At 40.9% G+C, this 19267-nt stretch overlaps 1 protein-coding gene across 5 annotated transcripts in view; it reads right to left on the minus strand.

The window, feature by feature from the left end:
- Window positions 1–8: 8 nt before the first annotated feature.
- znf423 (zinc finger protein 423) overlaps window positions 9–19267 on the minus strand; it is a 91113-nt gene continuing 71854 nt past the window's right edge. For all 5 annotated transcript variants that reach the window (XM_077596010.1, XM_077596008.1, XM_077596009.1 and 2 more), the window contains 3 exons: window positions 10487–10618; window positions 9291–9406; window positions 9–669 (listed from right to left, as the gene is read on the minus strand). In XM_077596010.1, coding sequence (XP_077452136.1) covers window positions 640–669; window positions 9291–9406; window positions 10487–10618 — 278 coding nt within the window. In that variant the 3' untranslated portion in view covers window positions 9–639. The remainder of the gene's footprint in view (window positions 670–9290; window positions 9407–10486; window positions 10619–19267) is intronic.

The following is a 19267-nucleotide window of genomic DNA, read 5'->3' on the forward strand; positions in this document are numbered from 1 at the left end:
ACATCAGCAAGGTTTTCTGCATTTTAATTTTTTCCTTTGTCTTTCTTTCATAGTAATTACAAAAAGGGAAGAAAATATATATATAACAATAATCATAGAAAGGAGATTTGGGAAGGGAAATTACAACTGGAGGACAGACAGTCACAAGTACACGGCACGAGTACCTACTTACGGCGAGAACTGAAAGACAAAAAGAAACAAAATCCCAAAGTGTATGAAAGAAGAAAAAAATACATTTTTTATCACATATAAATAGTACAGATGAACTTGAATACTAACTGAAAATGACCCAAGGTGAGAGGTTTGTTTTCCTTAAAAAAAAGAAAAGAAAAGAAAGAAAAGGTAATAGAAACAGAGATTTGGCAGGGACGATTAAAAATACTGCACATACAATACCTTGTTTGACTCCACTCCTTGCTCCCTTTCATCCTGCCTGCCTTTCTTTATTTAATAGCATATCCCATTAATATTCCTTTACCCCGCTGCTGCTAATAGCCACACCCAGTGGTGCGATCGTTACACTTTTACATTTGAGTGGCAAATGACACTTTGATTGGCTGTGATGTGGAGATGTAGCTCCCCCGTCGGCTCTGGGTCGGGGGCCCCGACTGAGCCCGGAGATCCTGCCGGGCCTTGGTCTCACTGCGCGTGCTGACTCAGTGTGTGGTTCTGGAAGGGAGGGAGAGAAGGGAGAAGTGAGAACACATGATGGGAGAAATAATGGGCTCTGTAAGCACGATGCCGCTCTCTCGCCCCCGTCGTACCCCACCCCTGATAATGAAAGAGACCTACCAACAAGATGGGCGGCGAGGACGTTGGGTTACTGAACAGCTGATGACCCGAGATGGAAAAATGGAGGTCAAAACAAAGAGCAGATCATGCGATGCTCACTTGCTACATCAGCATATCCAGAAACGCAGGCCGAAATTCAGCTCATGAGCATGATTCAAAATGATTACTATGGCATTGTCTTAAAACGTTGCCCATCTATCATTCTAATATGTGGTCTATTTATCTGCAGGAAGTAAGATATGTCGTACAAATAATGCATGTGTGTGTGTACGTGTCACTAATCGCTGATGATGACCAGAAATCACCAACTGTGATACGAACCACAGGAAAGCTATTTTCCATATTTAATCAGAGCGGAATAGCAATCCAACTAGAGAAAAGCGCGTTTTCAAATGACAAATGAAATTAGATGAAAATCCGTAAACTACAACTTGAATGTGGCATTCCAACAAAGTCTTTCATTAACATTTTTTTACAGGGATAGGTATGACAGAATTTTGGCCGGTGTTGACATTCATATAATATTTGAAAAAGTACAGAAAAAGAGGCATGGTGGTTTGCACGTCTGTCTCACAATTCACGGGCCCCGCCTTCCCGTGTGGAATTTGCATCTTGCTTGGGTGGCTGCATGGGTGTTCTCAGGGAACTCAAGTTCTCTCCCATATCCCCAAAACATGCCAGGTAGGCTTATTGGACTCTCCAAATTCTCCACACATAGGCATGATTTTGAGTGTTGAGTGTGGTTGGCAACCAGTTCAGAGTGTATCCCGCCTTCTGGCCATAGTAAAATGTGATAGGCTGTAGCACAACCACAACCCTCATGAGGATAAGCGGTACAGAAAAGGAATGAATGAATGTCAACAAAGGGCCGCTTTTGACTTCCATCACATTAGTTGTTACAAAAAGGTGAGAAGGACAAAAAAGTATCCCTTCTTGTTAGGTGCAGCATGTACAGAAAATGTCTCGTGAGACTGAAGCACACATCTCCTAAATCAGTCCCCTGTGGATCCTGCATTTCAGCTGCTGAACTGATAATCTGGATTTGTTGGTTTGGAACGCAAAGCCATCCCATCAAAAGCAGGGAAAATACTCCACTCGACACTCTGTGTGCACGATGGTACGATGATTGGAAAGATTTCCCTGGGAATCAATGTGTGTATCAGAGAAAAAAAAATCTTCCCACATGCTTTTCTCCTCCTCTCCTAATTTTCCCTTGACTGTACAGCTTGTCCCGTGAAATGTTCCTTATCGCTCCTCACACATAGGCATGCACTCCAAGACTTTTCCCAGTGAGATATTCCCAATCAACGCCCACCCTGGACCGCACCTCCCATCAGCACCCCCTAAAATGCAGCTTCCCTCAGATTAATCACTCTGGTTCTCCGATAGGCCTAACTACAGACGGCAGGAGGGGGGTTGGGGGGTGTTTGGTATAGCTTTGAAGAAAGAGAGGAAAAGAAAAAGAGAGAATGACACAGAGGAGAGTTGAGGACACAAATGTGAAGGATTATATGTGGTTTTGGGTTGATAATACTTATTTGTCATTCTGTGGCCCTTATCTTTTCGAGCATGTTCCAGTGAGCCCTTTGCTAAGCATGACAGAGATTGAGCGAGTGCAAGACAGAAAGAGAGAGAGAGAGAGAGAGAGAGAGAGAGAGAGAGAGAGAGAGAGAGAGAGAGAGAGAGAGAGATTTTTGAGAGAGACTTTTTAGAGAGAGAGAGATTTCTGTCAGTTGGTTTTACTCAGGCCCATATGGGGGAAATGAAAGCATATTATTGAAACACACATACAAATACATCCATTTCATATGATACATTTGTCCTCAATCAAGTTACGGGTGAAATGGCTCATGTCCCCGTTGATATTGGGCCTAGAGGCAAACTAAACCCCAGACTGTTCACAAGAAATAATAATGGTAAACCAATGAAATAGAACAACATTGATTGGCTTGACTTACTTCACATTTAGGATATGTGATATTAAACCAGATCAGACCATTTTTACTCATTTAGCTAATGGTAAACTCAAAATTGTTCTATTTAAAATGAAATATTGACTTTAGATTATCCTAAAATATTATCATAAGTATTTTTATAGTATATAGTATGAATTATAAAGTTTTTTTCCCATTATTCTTAACTGAAATTACTAAACCAGGCACACACAAACCTAAAAGCACAGACAAATATGTCTGAAATGTTTCAACAATAAAAAGGTCAAAAACATGCTTATTATTCTGCATGTTTCATTACCTGAAAATGAAATGTAACAGATTGTGTTAAATGTGTGGATAACATTTTATCAAATCAAACAAAGACCCTTTAATTGAATCGTGGCGTTATTTATGACTGTAATTCATTTTTAAAAATAATCCCCCTCCCTCCATGTGTGTTGTTAATGTGCGAAGATGTCTCAAGTAACATCATCCCACCACACATTGCACTGGAAGGCTACTGACCCCATTATGACAGAAAGACCATCTCTCTCTGCCACTCTGTTTCTTCCTCCCTTTCCTTGCAGTTCTTATCCAAACCAGCGGAGGTCATGCTCATTCCTGTTTCAGGGCTTGAGAGGCAAGTTCTATCCTTCAAGACCTCCACTAGGTTCAAACCCATTCTCTCCTCCCTTAAAATAAAGTTGAGCTCAACAAGGGAAGTATTCAAGGGACACTTTCATCAAGTGTGCACAAAAGTTAAATACAGATCACGTGTAAATTATGCTACTAAATCATTAAAAAGTTGTGTTTTTGGCTTTCTTAGAAGTTCGCTGAAAGCTCACGTGGACATCTTAGCCTGCTGGTGACTTATTGATTGGTAGATGTCGAAGTGAAGCATGAAACATGAGGGTGGGGAAGGTTGGCGTGATGGAGGAAAACCTCCTAGAGGGAAAGGATGACCAAATAGAAAGCAAATGTAAGATGACACTCTTGCTACCTTCTCCTCATGTATGTGTTTGTGTTGTGAGCTTATTATTGATCATCTGTGGGGTGGTTAATCAGAAGTGTGCCTTTATGAAAGTGTATGAGCATCTTGCTAGGTAATATACAGGAAGGATATCGATATTTGTTTCATTGACGGCAATAGACGATGAATCCATTTGAACTGACACGTGAACTTCATCTTTCACGACCAATCTTACCAGTTCAAATGGGCTGAACTTCTAACGTCATCTATGGCAGCCAATGAGTTCATCTATGTATGAGTCAGATATTGTTTCTATTAAAAATGCAGTTTCTTATGTAATATTTACATTTCCCAAGATAGTGAATTTCAGGTCCAAGCTAAGCTAAGGCGGCATGAAATGTTTTGATCTGTGTGCGTAATAAGGGCAGGAAAACATTTTTTTTTTTTTTTTTTTTTTTTGCATGTCCTCAGATGAGATGTCTTCCAGGCACGACCAGACCGGTTGGTATCGAGGCATGTCATTGTTTTTCCTAAACTGCTTAGAGCGAGCGAGTCGAAAGCCAGCAGAGCCCCAGGCCTGAGGGAAATATGGCCTTGTCGCATTACCTACCCACAGCACTGCCAGACGCACACATGGGAATGAATTCATGGCCTTGCACTTGCAGCTAAGAGCACATGCAAGCACCCCCCATCTACACACACACACACACAAGTATACACTTATACACATTGGATATGTACACACATGCACCAACACACAGTCTCCCGTGGAAAGGTAGAAGGGGACAACACAGGGAGAGAAGATGAGATGGAGAGAAAATGTAATCTGCTTTGTCGTTGCGCACGGAATGCATGCGTGTGCATTTGGGCTGGGTTTTGTTGTCACTTTGCCTGATTATCTCCACATGTGTGTGCATGCATTGATCATGTAGAAAGGTTAAAAGGAAGCAGTGCTAATGGATGTCTTAAAGCAGTCAATTTTTCCTGTATTATTATTTTTTTACTCAATTTTTTGAAAAGATTAATTTGCTCTTTTCACGTGAATTTTCCTATTTATATTTATAATCCATTTTGATTGGGAAGGGCTGCCAAAACAATGGACGTATATTGCTATGAATTATAAGCGACGAGTTAACTCAGTTAGTACTTGAATTTGTTCGGTGTGTAAAGACGCTTGTGTGTGTGTGTGTGTGTTTGCAAATGCTGGCCTCATGTGTAATGGAGTGTCTGTCAGCACATAAATGTGAGTCGAGTACATGTACATCTGAGGGTAATTGGAGGCACTCCAAATGTGTGTTGCCCTTTTTACCAGCAAATGAAAAATCACCTGAGTGGCCTTGTGGCCTGCTTTGAGTTCAACATATTTATAGCTCAGTTAACATTCTTCCAACAAGGTGTGTCTGCGTGGCTCCGGGACGAGCAGATGGGCCACCCCGTTGGCCCCCCTCCCTGGCTTGTCTTTAGTGCCCCCACCCGTGCTGCCCAGAACAGGACGCTGCCTCAGGAGTAGCTTGAAAATGAATGCACCCTCATTCCTTGCTCCCCTCACACACACTTGCCCAACTCCCACGTTGACTTGTCCACGTGTCTCCCTGTACTCCTTCATCTTTTCAGCTGAGTGGTAAACGACAGCTGCTCAATTATCCAAAACATTGCTTGTTTAGCTCACAGTGCAGATTTTCCTCCTCCACCAACTCACCCTGCATGACCTCCTGTTAGGAGTGTTTTCTCCCAATGGGACTTCCACTCCCCTCTGCCCCAGACAGTAAGACTTGGACCCAGTAAACACGCCCAAAATAAACTCACAGTACGAAAGGGCGTAGACCCAAAACTGCAAAACGAAAGGCAAAGGCACTTGGTGCTCTCAAAGCTCACCACCCCACCTGTGATTCACAGCAAAGGTGCGAGATCCCTTTTGGAAGCGGTTACACAAAGGAGGAAATGACCTCACTTCCAGCACAAGCAGCGAATCACAACGGCGCACCACACGACACAAGTGAGTCACTCCAAGAGAGCATTATGCATATGCAAAAAATGTGATATAAATGCAAAATAAATCACACAAAAACAAAACAATTCCTAGGATTGTGTATCAATCTGCTAGACTCCAGACTTGAGCGCACACACAGAAGTTATAAGGCTAAACGGCAACTAAAAATACAAAATGAAAAAACAAATACTAAAATAGAGGGCCAATTTTAGAAAATTCAAAAGATGCAGGGGCCAAACCTTTGTGCAGCGTTATGCTCGTGATGTGGGTGCCCGCTGCCATATATAGACCCACTGAAAAAGCTCAGCACAACAAAATGCCACATTTTGAGCCCCCTGACCACCTCACCCCTTTTTTGTTTGTTTGATAAAATGTGCTTATTTATTGAGATTTCTCTATTTAGGTTCTCATTCAGTGAGATAATGTGCATACCAGCTTTGTCACTACACCATAAAATTGTGCATTGACAGGTTTTGGATCTGGAATGCAACCTGCGATTAAAAAGTGTGAATTAAAAAAATGTATTAACCTTTTTTAATGAGCTAAACATAATTAATCAGTTAAATTACCGGCCCTAATATCGAATTTAAAGTTCAGCTGCATAAACATTTGTTAGACCTGAAACCAGTAAATCAATCATTTGTATGTGCTTACCAATACTAGATTTTGACAGACTTTCTAAAACCTATTTAACATAAAATGACTAGAAAGCTAAAAGAAATGCTGACCATTGGTCTGATTGTGAAGGCAAAATATTGGATATGGTTCTCTATAGTCTAATTAAATAGTGAATGTGTACATCCAAGCTTTGGGCCATGAGTGCAAAAAAAAACCCAAAAAACGGTACATGCTCTTTAATTGCATCTAAAACTACTATTGCTACTACTGTGTGAATGCAAGACAATAATATTCAACACTGCAGGGATGCAGCACTGCTAGAAATACACAACACATGTGCAAAGCAAACTATCTTCCCATCCATTCGCTGACCAGAATCAAACCCATCCAGTGCTGATGCAATATTAACTAGCGCTAAAGGAAAACAACAGAACCAGAGGAATCAAAAAGCGGGATGACCGGTGGAGGTTTGCTGATGAAAGGATGAAGGCAAACTGCAGAACAGCACCCCTCGAAGGCTAAAACAAGCAACGTGAATGGGAAAAAATGTTGCATTGACAGGCAAAAATCTGAAAAAAATAAATTTAAAAAAGAAGGGAAAAAAACTTGGGATCAAATGAAATGGAGAAGAACCTCGTTGATCAGGGCAACAGCATTTCTTATTTACTTACCCTTCCTTAGTCCCCCCACATAAACACCCATGCACAAAGACACGTAGCAAAACATCTCTTATTTACAAGCTTACGTCTGCACTATTTATGTGGCACCAGGGAGTGGCACAGAGGAGAGGAAGAGAGGAGAGGGGCTAAAATATGCATAGGGGCTGCTTCTTCTGGGACACACGGGGGGAGTCAGAAAGCGAGAGGCAGGAAGACAAAAACGTGATGCAGGACAGACCGGAAGAATGAACCAGTTCGATAAAACACGGGCAATATTGAGGCGTGACGTATGACAAGAAACGGGACTTTGCATGCAGAATGAAGTACAGAGTTGGAAGTGAGGGAGGAAGAGCGCATGATGATGCAGAGGAGTGTCCGTGCTGCAGTGACCCCTGGGTATGCGTGCACGCGGGTGTGTGTGAGCGAGATAGAGAACGACGGTGTGAGCTGGACATCATATAAACCCCTCAGGGCTTGAAAGAGGCCAAAGCTTCTTTTTCTGAGCTCGCCAAGCAGCCGTCTTCATCCATCCGCACCTCATTAAAACACGCACACAAATACCTCTATTACACACACACACACTCACACATGATAAACACTAGCAGTGGCATTAGACTCCTTGGTAGGCGCTCTCCATCTCCGCCAGCCGGCCTTTTTTGTCAAAGCCCACTTAGAGAGGCCTCCCGGGGGACGACGGAGCCGTGACAAGGCACACTGAGGCAAATTATCACAAATGTACAAATGCACACTTGGAATGGGAGCTAAACAGTTAATGAGGTGGATACAGCCTTAAGTGTAGCGGCCAAAGGGGAGAGAAATGGACTTGGTTGAAGTGGCTCCCCCCACAAAATCATATTTCGCTGCCTTACGTAAATGTTTTGCACTTTGATGTGAACTCCTAATTGGTATAATTATGAATTAGTGGACCAATGCAATTTTAGTTACTAGGGTAGAAAAGATTAATCATGACTGCTCAATACAGCACTGGTATAAAAAAATCTTATGTGGATACATATTCAATCCATTTGAAATAATTAAAGGGAGTGGAATTCTGTCACCGTCAATGGCAGCAGCACACTTTGAATTTACAGCAGAGCAACCTTAGACATCGTACACCCATCCCCTGGTTAAAAAAAAATAAAATAAAAACTTTAGAGATGTATAAAAAACGTACTTAAACATTCTAAAATCTCCCTAGGTATGAGTGTGAGCATGAATGATTGTGCCCTCCAATAAAGCAATTCAGGTTGTCCACCGCCTACTGCCCAGAGTTGGCTGGGATAGGCTCCAGCACCCCCTGCGACGCTTGTGAGTATAAGCTGTACAGAAAATGAATAAATGCAAAAAAAAGAAGGAAATTCATTATTATTATTTATTTTCAATCTTTTTAAGGTATATTATTGCCATAAGTGAGGAACTACCCATGACTGTGTTTAGTGATTAAGACGAATGACAATGTCTGAAGTGTGAGTTGTGTCTGAAAGGCCATTATCCGACAGGGCCCAACAGTCATCCTGCTGTTAAATGGATTGGCAGACCATATGCCAGAACCTTGAGTCCTATCACTTTGCTACTTTGTGGCTTTTTGCTGCATGTAAGTCTAAATGTCGTATCTAAATAAAAATATCAACTGCCAATGGATCAAATATGGTCAACTTTGAATTTGTTTATAAATTGAATCAGGCATCCAGTACAGTTGCACTAAATGCTTCTGAGACAGAATAAACGTGAATGCTTAGTTCAAGAAAAGTGTGAAATGATAGATTGCAATCATTCTTTCAATGCAAAGAATGAATACTAACTAACAAACAGACTGATTAGTTTTGCAAAGTAAAATGACAGCAGTTGCAGTTATGTTGCAGAATTCAAGAAAACTATGCAATGGGACGTTTAAATTGTGTTTTGTTTATCCTGCATTAATTATTAATACTTTCATCTGTGCGCTGCAAACAAAATGCTCATATTTATCATAGTTTACCAATAAAACCGCGGTTTGTGTATAGTTTGTCATTTTCTTCCAGCATTAAGATGTAAAAGGTCAGACATCGTCCCTCTTTAGATTAGCAAGGGGGCAACAAGCCAGGCATGGTGGACAGGTTCAACAGTTCACTGGTCTAGTGCAAGATGGCTCCGGTAGATAATGACGCGATGAACTGCAAAAGCGGTACTAATTACTGTTTAACTGACCAGACCACACGCTTGCTTGCCTATGACATCACACTTGCCATGAATCTGGCTGTGGCTAAAACTCAAATTAAGGTGGCTGTGGCCGCTGCTCTCATTCAGACCAGATTACAGTCCCCAAAAAGTAGATCGAGCCAACCCACCTGCAGTTCAGTCTGAAAGAAGAACTTCTGAGGACACTGCGAACAGTCGTAAATCTTGTCTTCTTGACCGTGGACTGCAAAGATGTGCTGCTGCAACTTGTTGGCTTGTACAAACACTGGAGGAAGATTTCGTAAACATTAAAGCGGAAATATTTAGATGAAAAATATAACATCAACAAAATACAGTGTGCTATGCAATTTTAGTAAGATCAGAAATCTTAAAATATGTGCAGTCTCACAACCATTTTTATTCTCTAAATCTCATTTATGCACTGAGGAGCTAAATCAGTAATACTACAATAAATTGCAACAAATAGCACAAATAATCAAACGATTAAAGGAAACGTCAAGAAATGGGAGTGCATAAAGGAGGAGGAAGCGAGGGAAATAAGCAAAGAAAACAAAAAGAACTATCCTCAGCAGACCTTGTGATATTTATCAATAAATTATCTCTTCAATTTAACTGCTGCACAAGGGTTGTTTCATGTTTTTTTTTTTTTTTCCAATTGGTACTTCTTTTGTTCGCCTTTTGTTTCAGTAAACTTCTAGTTTTCACTGAGTTGTGTATGTGTTGAATTATTAAAACCTCCCCATAGGAGGGGTGGCCGTTTTACTAATTCATATCCCACTGAGGAATAGAGTAAAAGTTTAAAGCATGCTTGTGCACCTGGGGATGGACACACAACACAAGACACAACTCAGCAACTAGGGAAGGCTAAGCAAGATGAAGTGACATGGAGAGCAAGTGCACAGGGACGGACGCTAGTTGGTTCGGGAAGTTTCTATCCTTTTATCTATGTCAATGGTCTTAGCTTTTTAACGTTTTAAGCATCCCATTTGTGAAGATGCTTGTAATAACAGAGGTGACGCGATGATTCTGGCAATTTAATACACGGAATATCTCACGCAACATTAATAGTGGAAGACAATAAGTTTCGCACCTGCAACCCAATTGAAAAAAAAAAAGGTTGAAAAAAACCTGAGAATTTCGTTCTTTTTTTAATTGTCTAATAATGAAAAAAATACTATACAAAAAAATGCAGGGTTTCCAAGGACTGGCTACATTTCCTCTTCCGTAAGGGTTGCTGGAGCCTATCCCAGCTGACTTGAGGCAAAAGGGGTAATCAAGCATAAATAGCCTCAACGGTTCCCTGCGGACTGTCCTTGAAGGTGAACGTGCGGTGTTTTTCCCTCACCTGTGAAGCAGACGGGACACTTGAAGGTACCTCCCATGCCTTCAAAACTGTGTTCTATCAGGTGGCAGAGCAGCTTGGCAGGTGAATCAAACATCTGGTTACACAGCTTGCACTCGTGATTGATGCCCTCCTCTGCAAATAGGACACAGATACATATGCACGTGAAGGTTGGATTGAGCAGTATGAGAAAAAACAGGAACATATTTTACACTTAATAATACAGCATTCATGACAGATGTTTGGTGCAGATTCAGCAGGTAGAGCAACACAGTCCAGTAGTGACAGAAGTGTATATGTGCTGTCTCTCAAAAAATGTGAAGCCTATAAACATCATCAAATGAAACAGATATTGATAAACCATTTACCTGAACATTTCATGAGAGCAACCATGGGGCTTAAAAGTGATGACATAATTAATCAAAGCACTAATTTTCCAATTGTATTTAGATGTTTGTTGCAGTGTAACAAAAGTCCATCAGGACAAAATTTTCTCCACGCTAATCACAAAGCAGTTGCTTTAAAAAAAAAACATGAACTTGCTGCAGATAACAGATGAAAAAAAATCCCTTTTTTTTTTTTTAAATAATGCGTATTTTCGACTGTGGGGGACATTGGCTTTGAGATACATCAGTCTGGTCCATTCTCTTCTCATCACTGCCACGTTTTGCTTTTATTTTCCATTCCCTCTTGTACACTTAACACCCAACAGTCCCAGTGCTATGCATGCCCCAACTGGTAATTGCCTGTCCTCCCCACTGGGGCTGTGAGTGATCTATCTCCATCCTGGAGCCACCCGTCCCTCTCTTGGTCCTCGTTATCCTACCACCCCCACTGTCAACTGCCCATCACTCACTTCATTTATTCTCATTTCTGTCCCTCAGTTGCTGATTAATTTCAATGGCCCAAAACCCATTTCCTTGTCCCATTAAAAACAATTGGACATAACGCCATAATCTGATGATATTATAGTATGATACTATTCAAGTTTTTATTTTACATTTTATGAGTGCACATCTGCATGATTCTTTGCGTCATGGATTCTCATAGCGTCCTTTACATGGTCACAACTCACAAAAGAGTGGCAGCTCATTTTACAATGCCATGTGTCCATCTGCTGTCTCCATCTGCAATTTCTTTCTTTCCTTCTTGCTTAGTGGCTCTGCAGGTTGGCAAGAATTCGACTCGGGAAAGTATGAAAAACTAAAACGGATAGGTGTCAACGTCACTGTCCCTCAAATGAATGTTTGCTATCTGCAGTACACAGACTTCAATATGAAATTCTGAGGGGGAAAAAAGATACACTACAATTCCACCATGTGCATTTCAACTAATACTACATAATATGATATGAATAGAATTCCTACTCATATATCATTTGACATCTCAAGTCTTAACATCATGCGTGATGAGTGACATAAAAGGCACTACTTGTGTACGCACGACCCACTACAAGCTATTTGGAAGTTGATAACATCTTCAGGCATACATCCATGACATCCAAGTTGACAAGTACACACACAAAGACTGCATCTAACAAAGGTCCCTAATCCTGGTTCAATAGACGTGACATGTGTATTGTGGGTGTTGGGTGCTAGACAGGCTTATGACGATGGTATTGTCCACCACCGGTGTCCCCAATCACCCTCAAGTCCACACATAAACAACATCAAAGGTTGCTAGGTTGTGTGCGCCAGAGAGTCCTAGGCCTAGCTAGACTGACAAGAGTTCATTATCGTTGACTACGAAATTAAAGTGGTACAGGCAGCAGTCACATAAAAGGTGGCACACACTGAAAGCAGGCGTATGCAAAGCGGAGACGTTTTTAGTAGTGCTGGGGAATATGATGATATACATATCACCAAAATGTAAATTCTCACAGGTTTCCTTCTATCGTCACTATCATCTTGAAGACAATAGGTTTTGGAGCTGGTCACTAAAATCTCCCATATTACATAGACAGTATATAAATAAGGCATTATTTAAAGCCAAACGTGCAGTTGCTGTGTTTAAATAAATTTTGTTTGTCGTGCAAACTGTTTCTGTTTCAAGGAGTTACAGACATAATTGGGCTGTCCGCAACAAGGGAAAGGGCAGCAACCACTGCACAGTTATGTGTGTGTCATGAAAGAGTCTTTTGTTATAAAAGCATTGTTTTGATCAGTATATTTGGGGACCGTACACTCGGCATGCTGTCTCCCTCTGAGATTGAGCCCGTATGACAGCGTTTGTGTGTGTGACCCATAGTGAGACGACAAAGTCTCAGAGCATCCTGCCGCTACACTTTGTTTCACAGCGTGCCTTAGACGCACATGTGTGCACACAGGTCTGCACACACACACACACACACACACACACACCCATGGAAGGCCCATGCTGGGACAGAGAACCCAGGGAAGAGAAGGAAGAAAGAGAGACCAAAAGAGACAGTTTGGGTGAAGGTTAATACTGGGAATTTGTAACAAAACAATAGACAATGCATTTTAGGTAGAACTGCAGCTCTTGTAATTATTTTTTTCCATAGCCTTTTCTGCCTACATGCGGTAACTTAATTAAGTAGGGTGATATTTCAAAGGCCTTTTCCAGCTGTTCTTAAAATTCTTATAATATTACTTTTTTATTTTTTAATATTATTACCTAACTATTTATGTCTAAAATGCCTTTTCCTATTTCTGCATCCTCACCCCCTTGCTACTGTGACAACGAAATTTCCCGAATACGGGATGAATAAAGTTATCCAATCCAATCCAATACAATATTGCTCGTATAATAGTATTTAATTGGTTGCTATGACCAAAGCTAATGAGTGAAGCAACAAATGAGGAAGAGATGTTGTCTAATTTCATTATTTGTGGTAAATTGGAAGTTCTTGTTTCAAAGTGAGAGTTCTACGTGAAGGTGAAATACGATTTGCATTTTATTTGCTTCTGTGAATATAAGGAAATTCCTGATAATTAGAAAATGGTAAGAAAACAGACAGAAGGACATATTTGGATTTTAAAAGTCATTGGCAATCATCCCAGTATATAAAGATAGGCTTCTCACCGAAGTTTTGATCATTTATAGAACAGAAAAATGGCAGCTGAGGCGAAATCACCACAGTTTTTTCAGCTATATTTTCTGAGTGGTTATGATAGTTCTGTCGGCAAAAATAAGGTAAAACACAAATGGAGTGCAAACTTTGAAGTGGAAGTTACAATTGCGAGCTGTAACGTTGGTTCAGGTCATTTTCTAATTTGTTATATAGCCGTCATGAATATTGAAACATGCTTCTTTCAATTCCTGGCCACAACCCATTTCTGATATCTTTGATATCATTGCCTTTTTTCACTTGGATTGGAAGACATTGTCAGTGTCTATGTATACCCCACTTTACCATGAGTTTTTCCTTCTTACCCCTACACTTCCTCTGCTAATTGACCAGAGGAGAGGCATGAGGAGGCATCAACATACACACTATCACATACACACACTACACACACTGAGTGAAACATACAGCATAGCATAAATGAGCTCCCTGATCCCTAAATTGGCTGCCTACCGATTTCATACCACACTCAAACACATGCATATCGTGTCTTATTATCGAGTCCTCGGAGTATTCAGGCACCCACTAACCCTAAAAAAGCCCAGACCCCTTTTTCCTCTATTGCTATCTCAACACTGGCTGCAGGCGTTCCCTTGGGTACTAACCCTCCATTACTACCCCTCCTTGCACTTGTGAAGACCCTCCTTCCCAAAATATTGTGAAGCTGTGTGTGGGGGTAAAGTAGGGTAGGGGCGCATGTGTGCGTTTGCTCCCTCATAGCGGAAAGACCGTCAAGAATGTCAGCCGATAGATAGCGAGGACAGGAAGAGGGCTGGTGGCCAAAAGCGAGAAATGGAGCGAAAAAGAAGGATGAAGTCGGGATGGAGGGAGAGATGCCAGGATGGAAGATGAGTTGGGAAAGGGGGGGTTGGGGGGTGACGGAGACAGTGGGAGTTAAAGTGCATCCGGGAGGAGAGCGCTGGATGGTAGGTGGAGGAATATGGACCTCTCTAGGGGGTTTGCTCAAGGTGTGTTGCCATAGCAACCAAGTGATGGGGGTTGCGGGGGTTCAGGGAGTGAGATTGACCCATTGGTAGTGTGGGGGCTGGACAATACACACACACACACACACAACCTGCTGCAGTGCTGGAGGGGTCCCAAGTGTACCCCACCTTACTCATACTCTCTGTCTCTCTTGCTCCCCCTCACACACACTCACACGGACAAAGAATGCTGCAGTGTGGGGTCCCTCGGGTCTCCTACACCCACACACTTTCTCCCTTTCTCATTTTCTATCTCACCTCTAATTCTATCACTTGCGCTGTGAGGTAAATGTCAATATTTTCACCATCTGAATACTCCTTATCTCTGTGTGGATTTTTATTTGTACTTTTTACTGAATGATAGTTGCAGTATATCATTGCTATGGAGATGATTTGTAGGTATCAGCAATAAAAAAGACCCTCTAATTGCAGTAGTGAGTAGGTTGGCAAGTGTTATTTTCTGTTTACTTAATTGTGTTGGTTTTGGAATCCGCCTTGGGGTCGACAATCCTCACCACATCAATAGAGAAACAGAACAGAAATCAAGACGGCAAACAACTCAACACTGTATTTTCAAGCAGTAGCAGTTCAAAGGTCCATTAGGTCAATTAAAAAAGCTAGCAATAGGAATTGAAGCTATAGTAGAAGATTGTAAATCAAAATCCTGGAATGCTTTCATCAGAATATGTTTTACGGGACTTAAATGTTACGTGTTTGTGAAAGTTTTGCAAAAAATAAAAAATCAATTGAGGAAAAACAACAACAACTAATGATTTAACAAGATGAAAAAAAATCTAAATCGTGTGCATCACAGAGGAAGAAAACTAATTCTAATAGAGCACAATTAAATACTGGTATATTTTTGCTGTTTGAATTTGTTCAATAAAAAAAGTTACATATATACACAAAACAAGTAAGACAGGTATTTCGCGATGACAATTAAGGTTTGTGTAAAATGAAAGCAAACACAAATTAAGCAAGGCTGTGTGGTGTCTTGAGGACAGGATTTGGTGTGTGTATGGGTGCGTGCATTTACGTGGGCGTTATAAATCCCTCCAAGATTACATAATAGTAGAGTTGCGCTGTGAAACCCAGTAGTCCAAAATACCAAAAACTCGCACACCGTTCTTTATCCAACCATACAACTCCAACAAAAATGCACAAAAATGTTGTAGCACTCTGTGCTACGTTGCCCGAATATTGACAGGAAAAACAACCAAGCACAAAATGAACAAACAAACAAAAAATCATCATCATCATCATCATCATCGTAACACCATCACAGGATAAATGTGGAGAGCGCTTGACCGCAACAACAAACAGCTAATATGAATGTCTCGTATCTTCCTATCATAATGAGAATTTAATTAGCATTCAACGAGGAGAGCAGCACACATCATTGCCCCAGCCTTGGAATCATCGCTCAGGATTTCACGGGAAAATAGGGAATTACCTCTTCCTCCAACAAACACAAAGAAAGCCAAATGCACAAAGCTGCACACACACGTACACAATCTTTTTAGCTTGTTAGGAGGGATGAGGGTAATGAATGCAGAGTATATTTCTGTTTAGAATCTTAATTGAAAGCTTGAAAGTAGCCAGGAGGGAATAAGCTTAATCAGTGTGAATAAACCATAAACACACATCCGCGAACATGCAAAGAATGAGAGAAGACTGATGCCTATGATAGTGTTTAGGAGGTAATGACCACCCTTACTGTAGATAGATTTGAATTTTGTGCAAATACTAAAAACACTCGCGCATAGTACCCATTTTATGTTCATGATATTCCTCACAAGGGTAATCTCTGGACTAGATGCCAGCCAACATACGTCATGACAAGCATACCTTCACACCTAAGGAACATCTACAGTTCTTTAAAGCACTATTTAAAGGAACGGTTGGTACGCGATTAAAATGATCTGACTGTTAAGGAGGAATCTATTCACTTTTTGCTGAATTATGAACTTGACTACAGGGCAATTTCTCAGCAATGTTGAACACAGACTAAATTAAAAAGGTAATGAAAGATTAGAACGTGCGTGCTGGCCTCCTCGTCAAGGTTAGCACGCATGTCTGCATCTGAGGAAAATCACTATGGCAACCCCTATCAAGGATCTGATCACATAGTTGTCAAGGCAAAGAAAAAGCGTCATCTTTTTGTAAAATATGCGATTTTTTGTGTGCTGTCAAATAATATAAAGGTAAAGCATGTAATATATATATAGTATATATTTATAGTATATATATAGTATATAAATATATATATATATATATATATATATATATATATATATATCTCGTATATATGATGTATATAATCCTATCCTGCAGCTAGTGTGTGCTGTTATATTATATTGCTTAAATCTGCTCTCTCAAAGTGGGTGGGAGAGAGCAAGGTGTCTTAACCCAGCCACATACATATTTATTACACTGTACGAGTGTAACACGCAAACACTTTTTGTTAACAGATGTAAAAGTAACGCACGTTCAGTCCACCTTTGTACGGTTAATTCCAAGTCTTCACAATCACACCTTTGATGACCCCGTAAACTGGCTTGAACAAAAAGCACCAGTCCTAAAAGAGCAAGGTAGGAATAGAGGAGTCGAGCCAATAAGCATGCACAGCAGGATGCTAATAATGCAGCTCCAGCTGTTCGGGTTAACCTGCAAGCTGCCCATCTGGACCCAGAGAGAGGGAGAAAGGTGGAGAATGAATAGACAGGAGATAATAGATCGAGCAGGGTGTTTCACTGCAATTTGACAGCTAATTTAGTCTCAATTAAAACCATTCCAATTGAACTAATAGTACAGCTAACCTTTATGGAACTTCAAGCTTGAGCTAACCTTTATGATTAAAAAATGTTTGTTTTTTCCAAATCAAGTGCAACAATATTCATCACAAAATACAGAGAGGAAAAATATTACATTTGCTATCGTGGTCATGCCTGTGGACCATGAAAACACACACACACAAAACACACTAGGAGTGACCTTGCTTCTAGCCTGTCCGCCATGTCCTCGCCCTACATGCCCCCCACCAAGACCAACTGCCTGCATCCATGAAGCCCTCACTAGCAATGCCAGGGCAGGGCATGCCAAGATGCACCTTGCTGTGGTCTACAAACAAAACAAACAGGGTTTTACCACACGTATTTTCTGATAATAGAATTACAAAGACATTTTTAGTGGGCCTAACGCAAGGTTCTTTAGATTCATATCGATTCCAAACTTTCGAAACACAGCAACATGAAACTCAGGAACTCTAACCCCCCTCCTCCCCCCAAAGCACTATGCATCGCCCACACATACACACCCACAAGCCCACTCACAGCAGAGTGATGCCTTGCTAATGAAGACATTAAAACATGACTAGGTCACATGTGGAAACGCTCGCCAGATACCTTCAACATGGTTGGAGAGATCCCCCCCGCATGCTTACTGTATTGCGTGTGCATGTGTCTTTTATGTGATGCCTGCTGGCGGACAACATAACTCCTGCAAGAGTTTAGAAAGAGAGCAGACTTTTCACCAAAATGAACAATTTATGCACTGTTTAAATAAGTGACCGTGTTTCCATGTGTGGGTCGTCCAACGTCAGGTGATCATGAAATGGACAGAGGCTGCTTGTAGCAGAGCTAATCCACAAGTAAAGGCAGTGCATTCTTTGAAGGGTCCAAAAGTAATTTAGAAGTTTCAAGGTCCAACGCTAGGATGTAAAAATGCTGAGCTGACATGAACACAGGTCATTGCAAACACACACAGATCCGAAAACTGATCCACTAATGGGCCGACTAGACTGTGGCTGTCAAATACACTTTGATTGCTGTAGTGTCCAAAGTATTTCACAAAGGGCCACAGTGGCTGTAGGTTTTTGTTTCAATTGATCCAACATAGGCAGTTTAACTAATGAGGTTTCTTCTGAAACGAGCAGCACCTAACTGCAATCCACTGATTACACATTTAAGACCCTGAATTGGTGAAAATATATTTTCTTTAATGGTTAGAATGACAACATGGGTGGCTGCAGCTCTTGAGGACCAATGTGGACAATAATGCCAGAGGGTTTTCAGCATCTTAGCAATAACAGGTACTGACAAAAAACAGGTTATGGAGATATTTTAAAATATTTGTATAAAAAAAGGAAATGAAAGAATATTGTTCATATAGTGCAATACAGTGTTTGCCACCAGAAAAATCTAGCGATGGAGGAATCAATACCCTCAGAATGAAACAACCTAGATTAACGAGAATATACAAAGGCGGTGCAGTGATGAGCGTAATGACCTCTACACTGAAGAGACTAAGCAGCTGCAACACAGACGCATCGTGCTTCATTACGGAATGGCTTTTTCAAGTCTGGAATCAGTGTTTTCTGAGAGGATTTAGAAGTTAGGCTGTCATCTGTCGATAATAAAAAAAATCCTGATTTTCCTTCTAGATTTGGCCTCATTTAACGGACAAAGGGACCCTGACCAACTGTTTTAACACGATATGAGTGAGTGACTGATTGGTATGAAAGACCGCAATATTGAATAAGACCTGCATTTATGCAGACAAAAGAGGCAGAAAATACAAGTGAAAATTATTTTCTAGATTGGTTATTGTCCATAAACATGTACACATTGGCACACCTGATCACACGAGTTATTTGCCAAACACAAAGGAATACATTTGCTAACCATTTCCAAGAGTGGAAACCTGGCCAAACTA

This window comes from Stigmatopora argus, chromosome 3, assembly GCF_051989625.1.
Source record: "Stigmatopora argus isolate UIUO_Sarg chromosome 3, RoL_Sarg_1.0, whole genome shotgun sequence".
In the NCBI taxonomy this organism is placed as follows: Eukaryota; Metazoa; Chordata; class Actinopteri; order Syngnathiformes; family Syngnathidae; genus Stigmatopora; species Stigmatopora argus.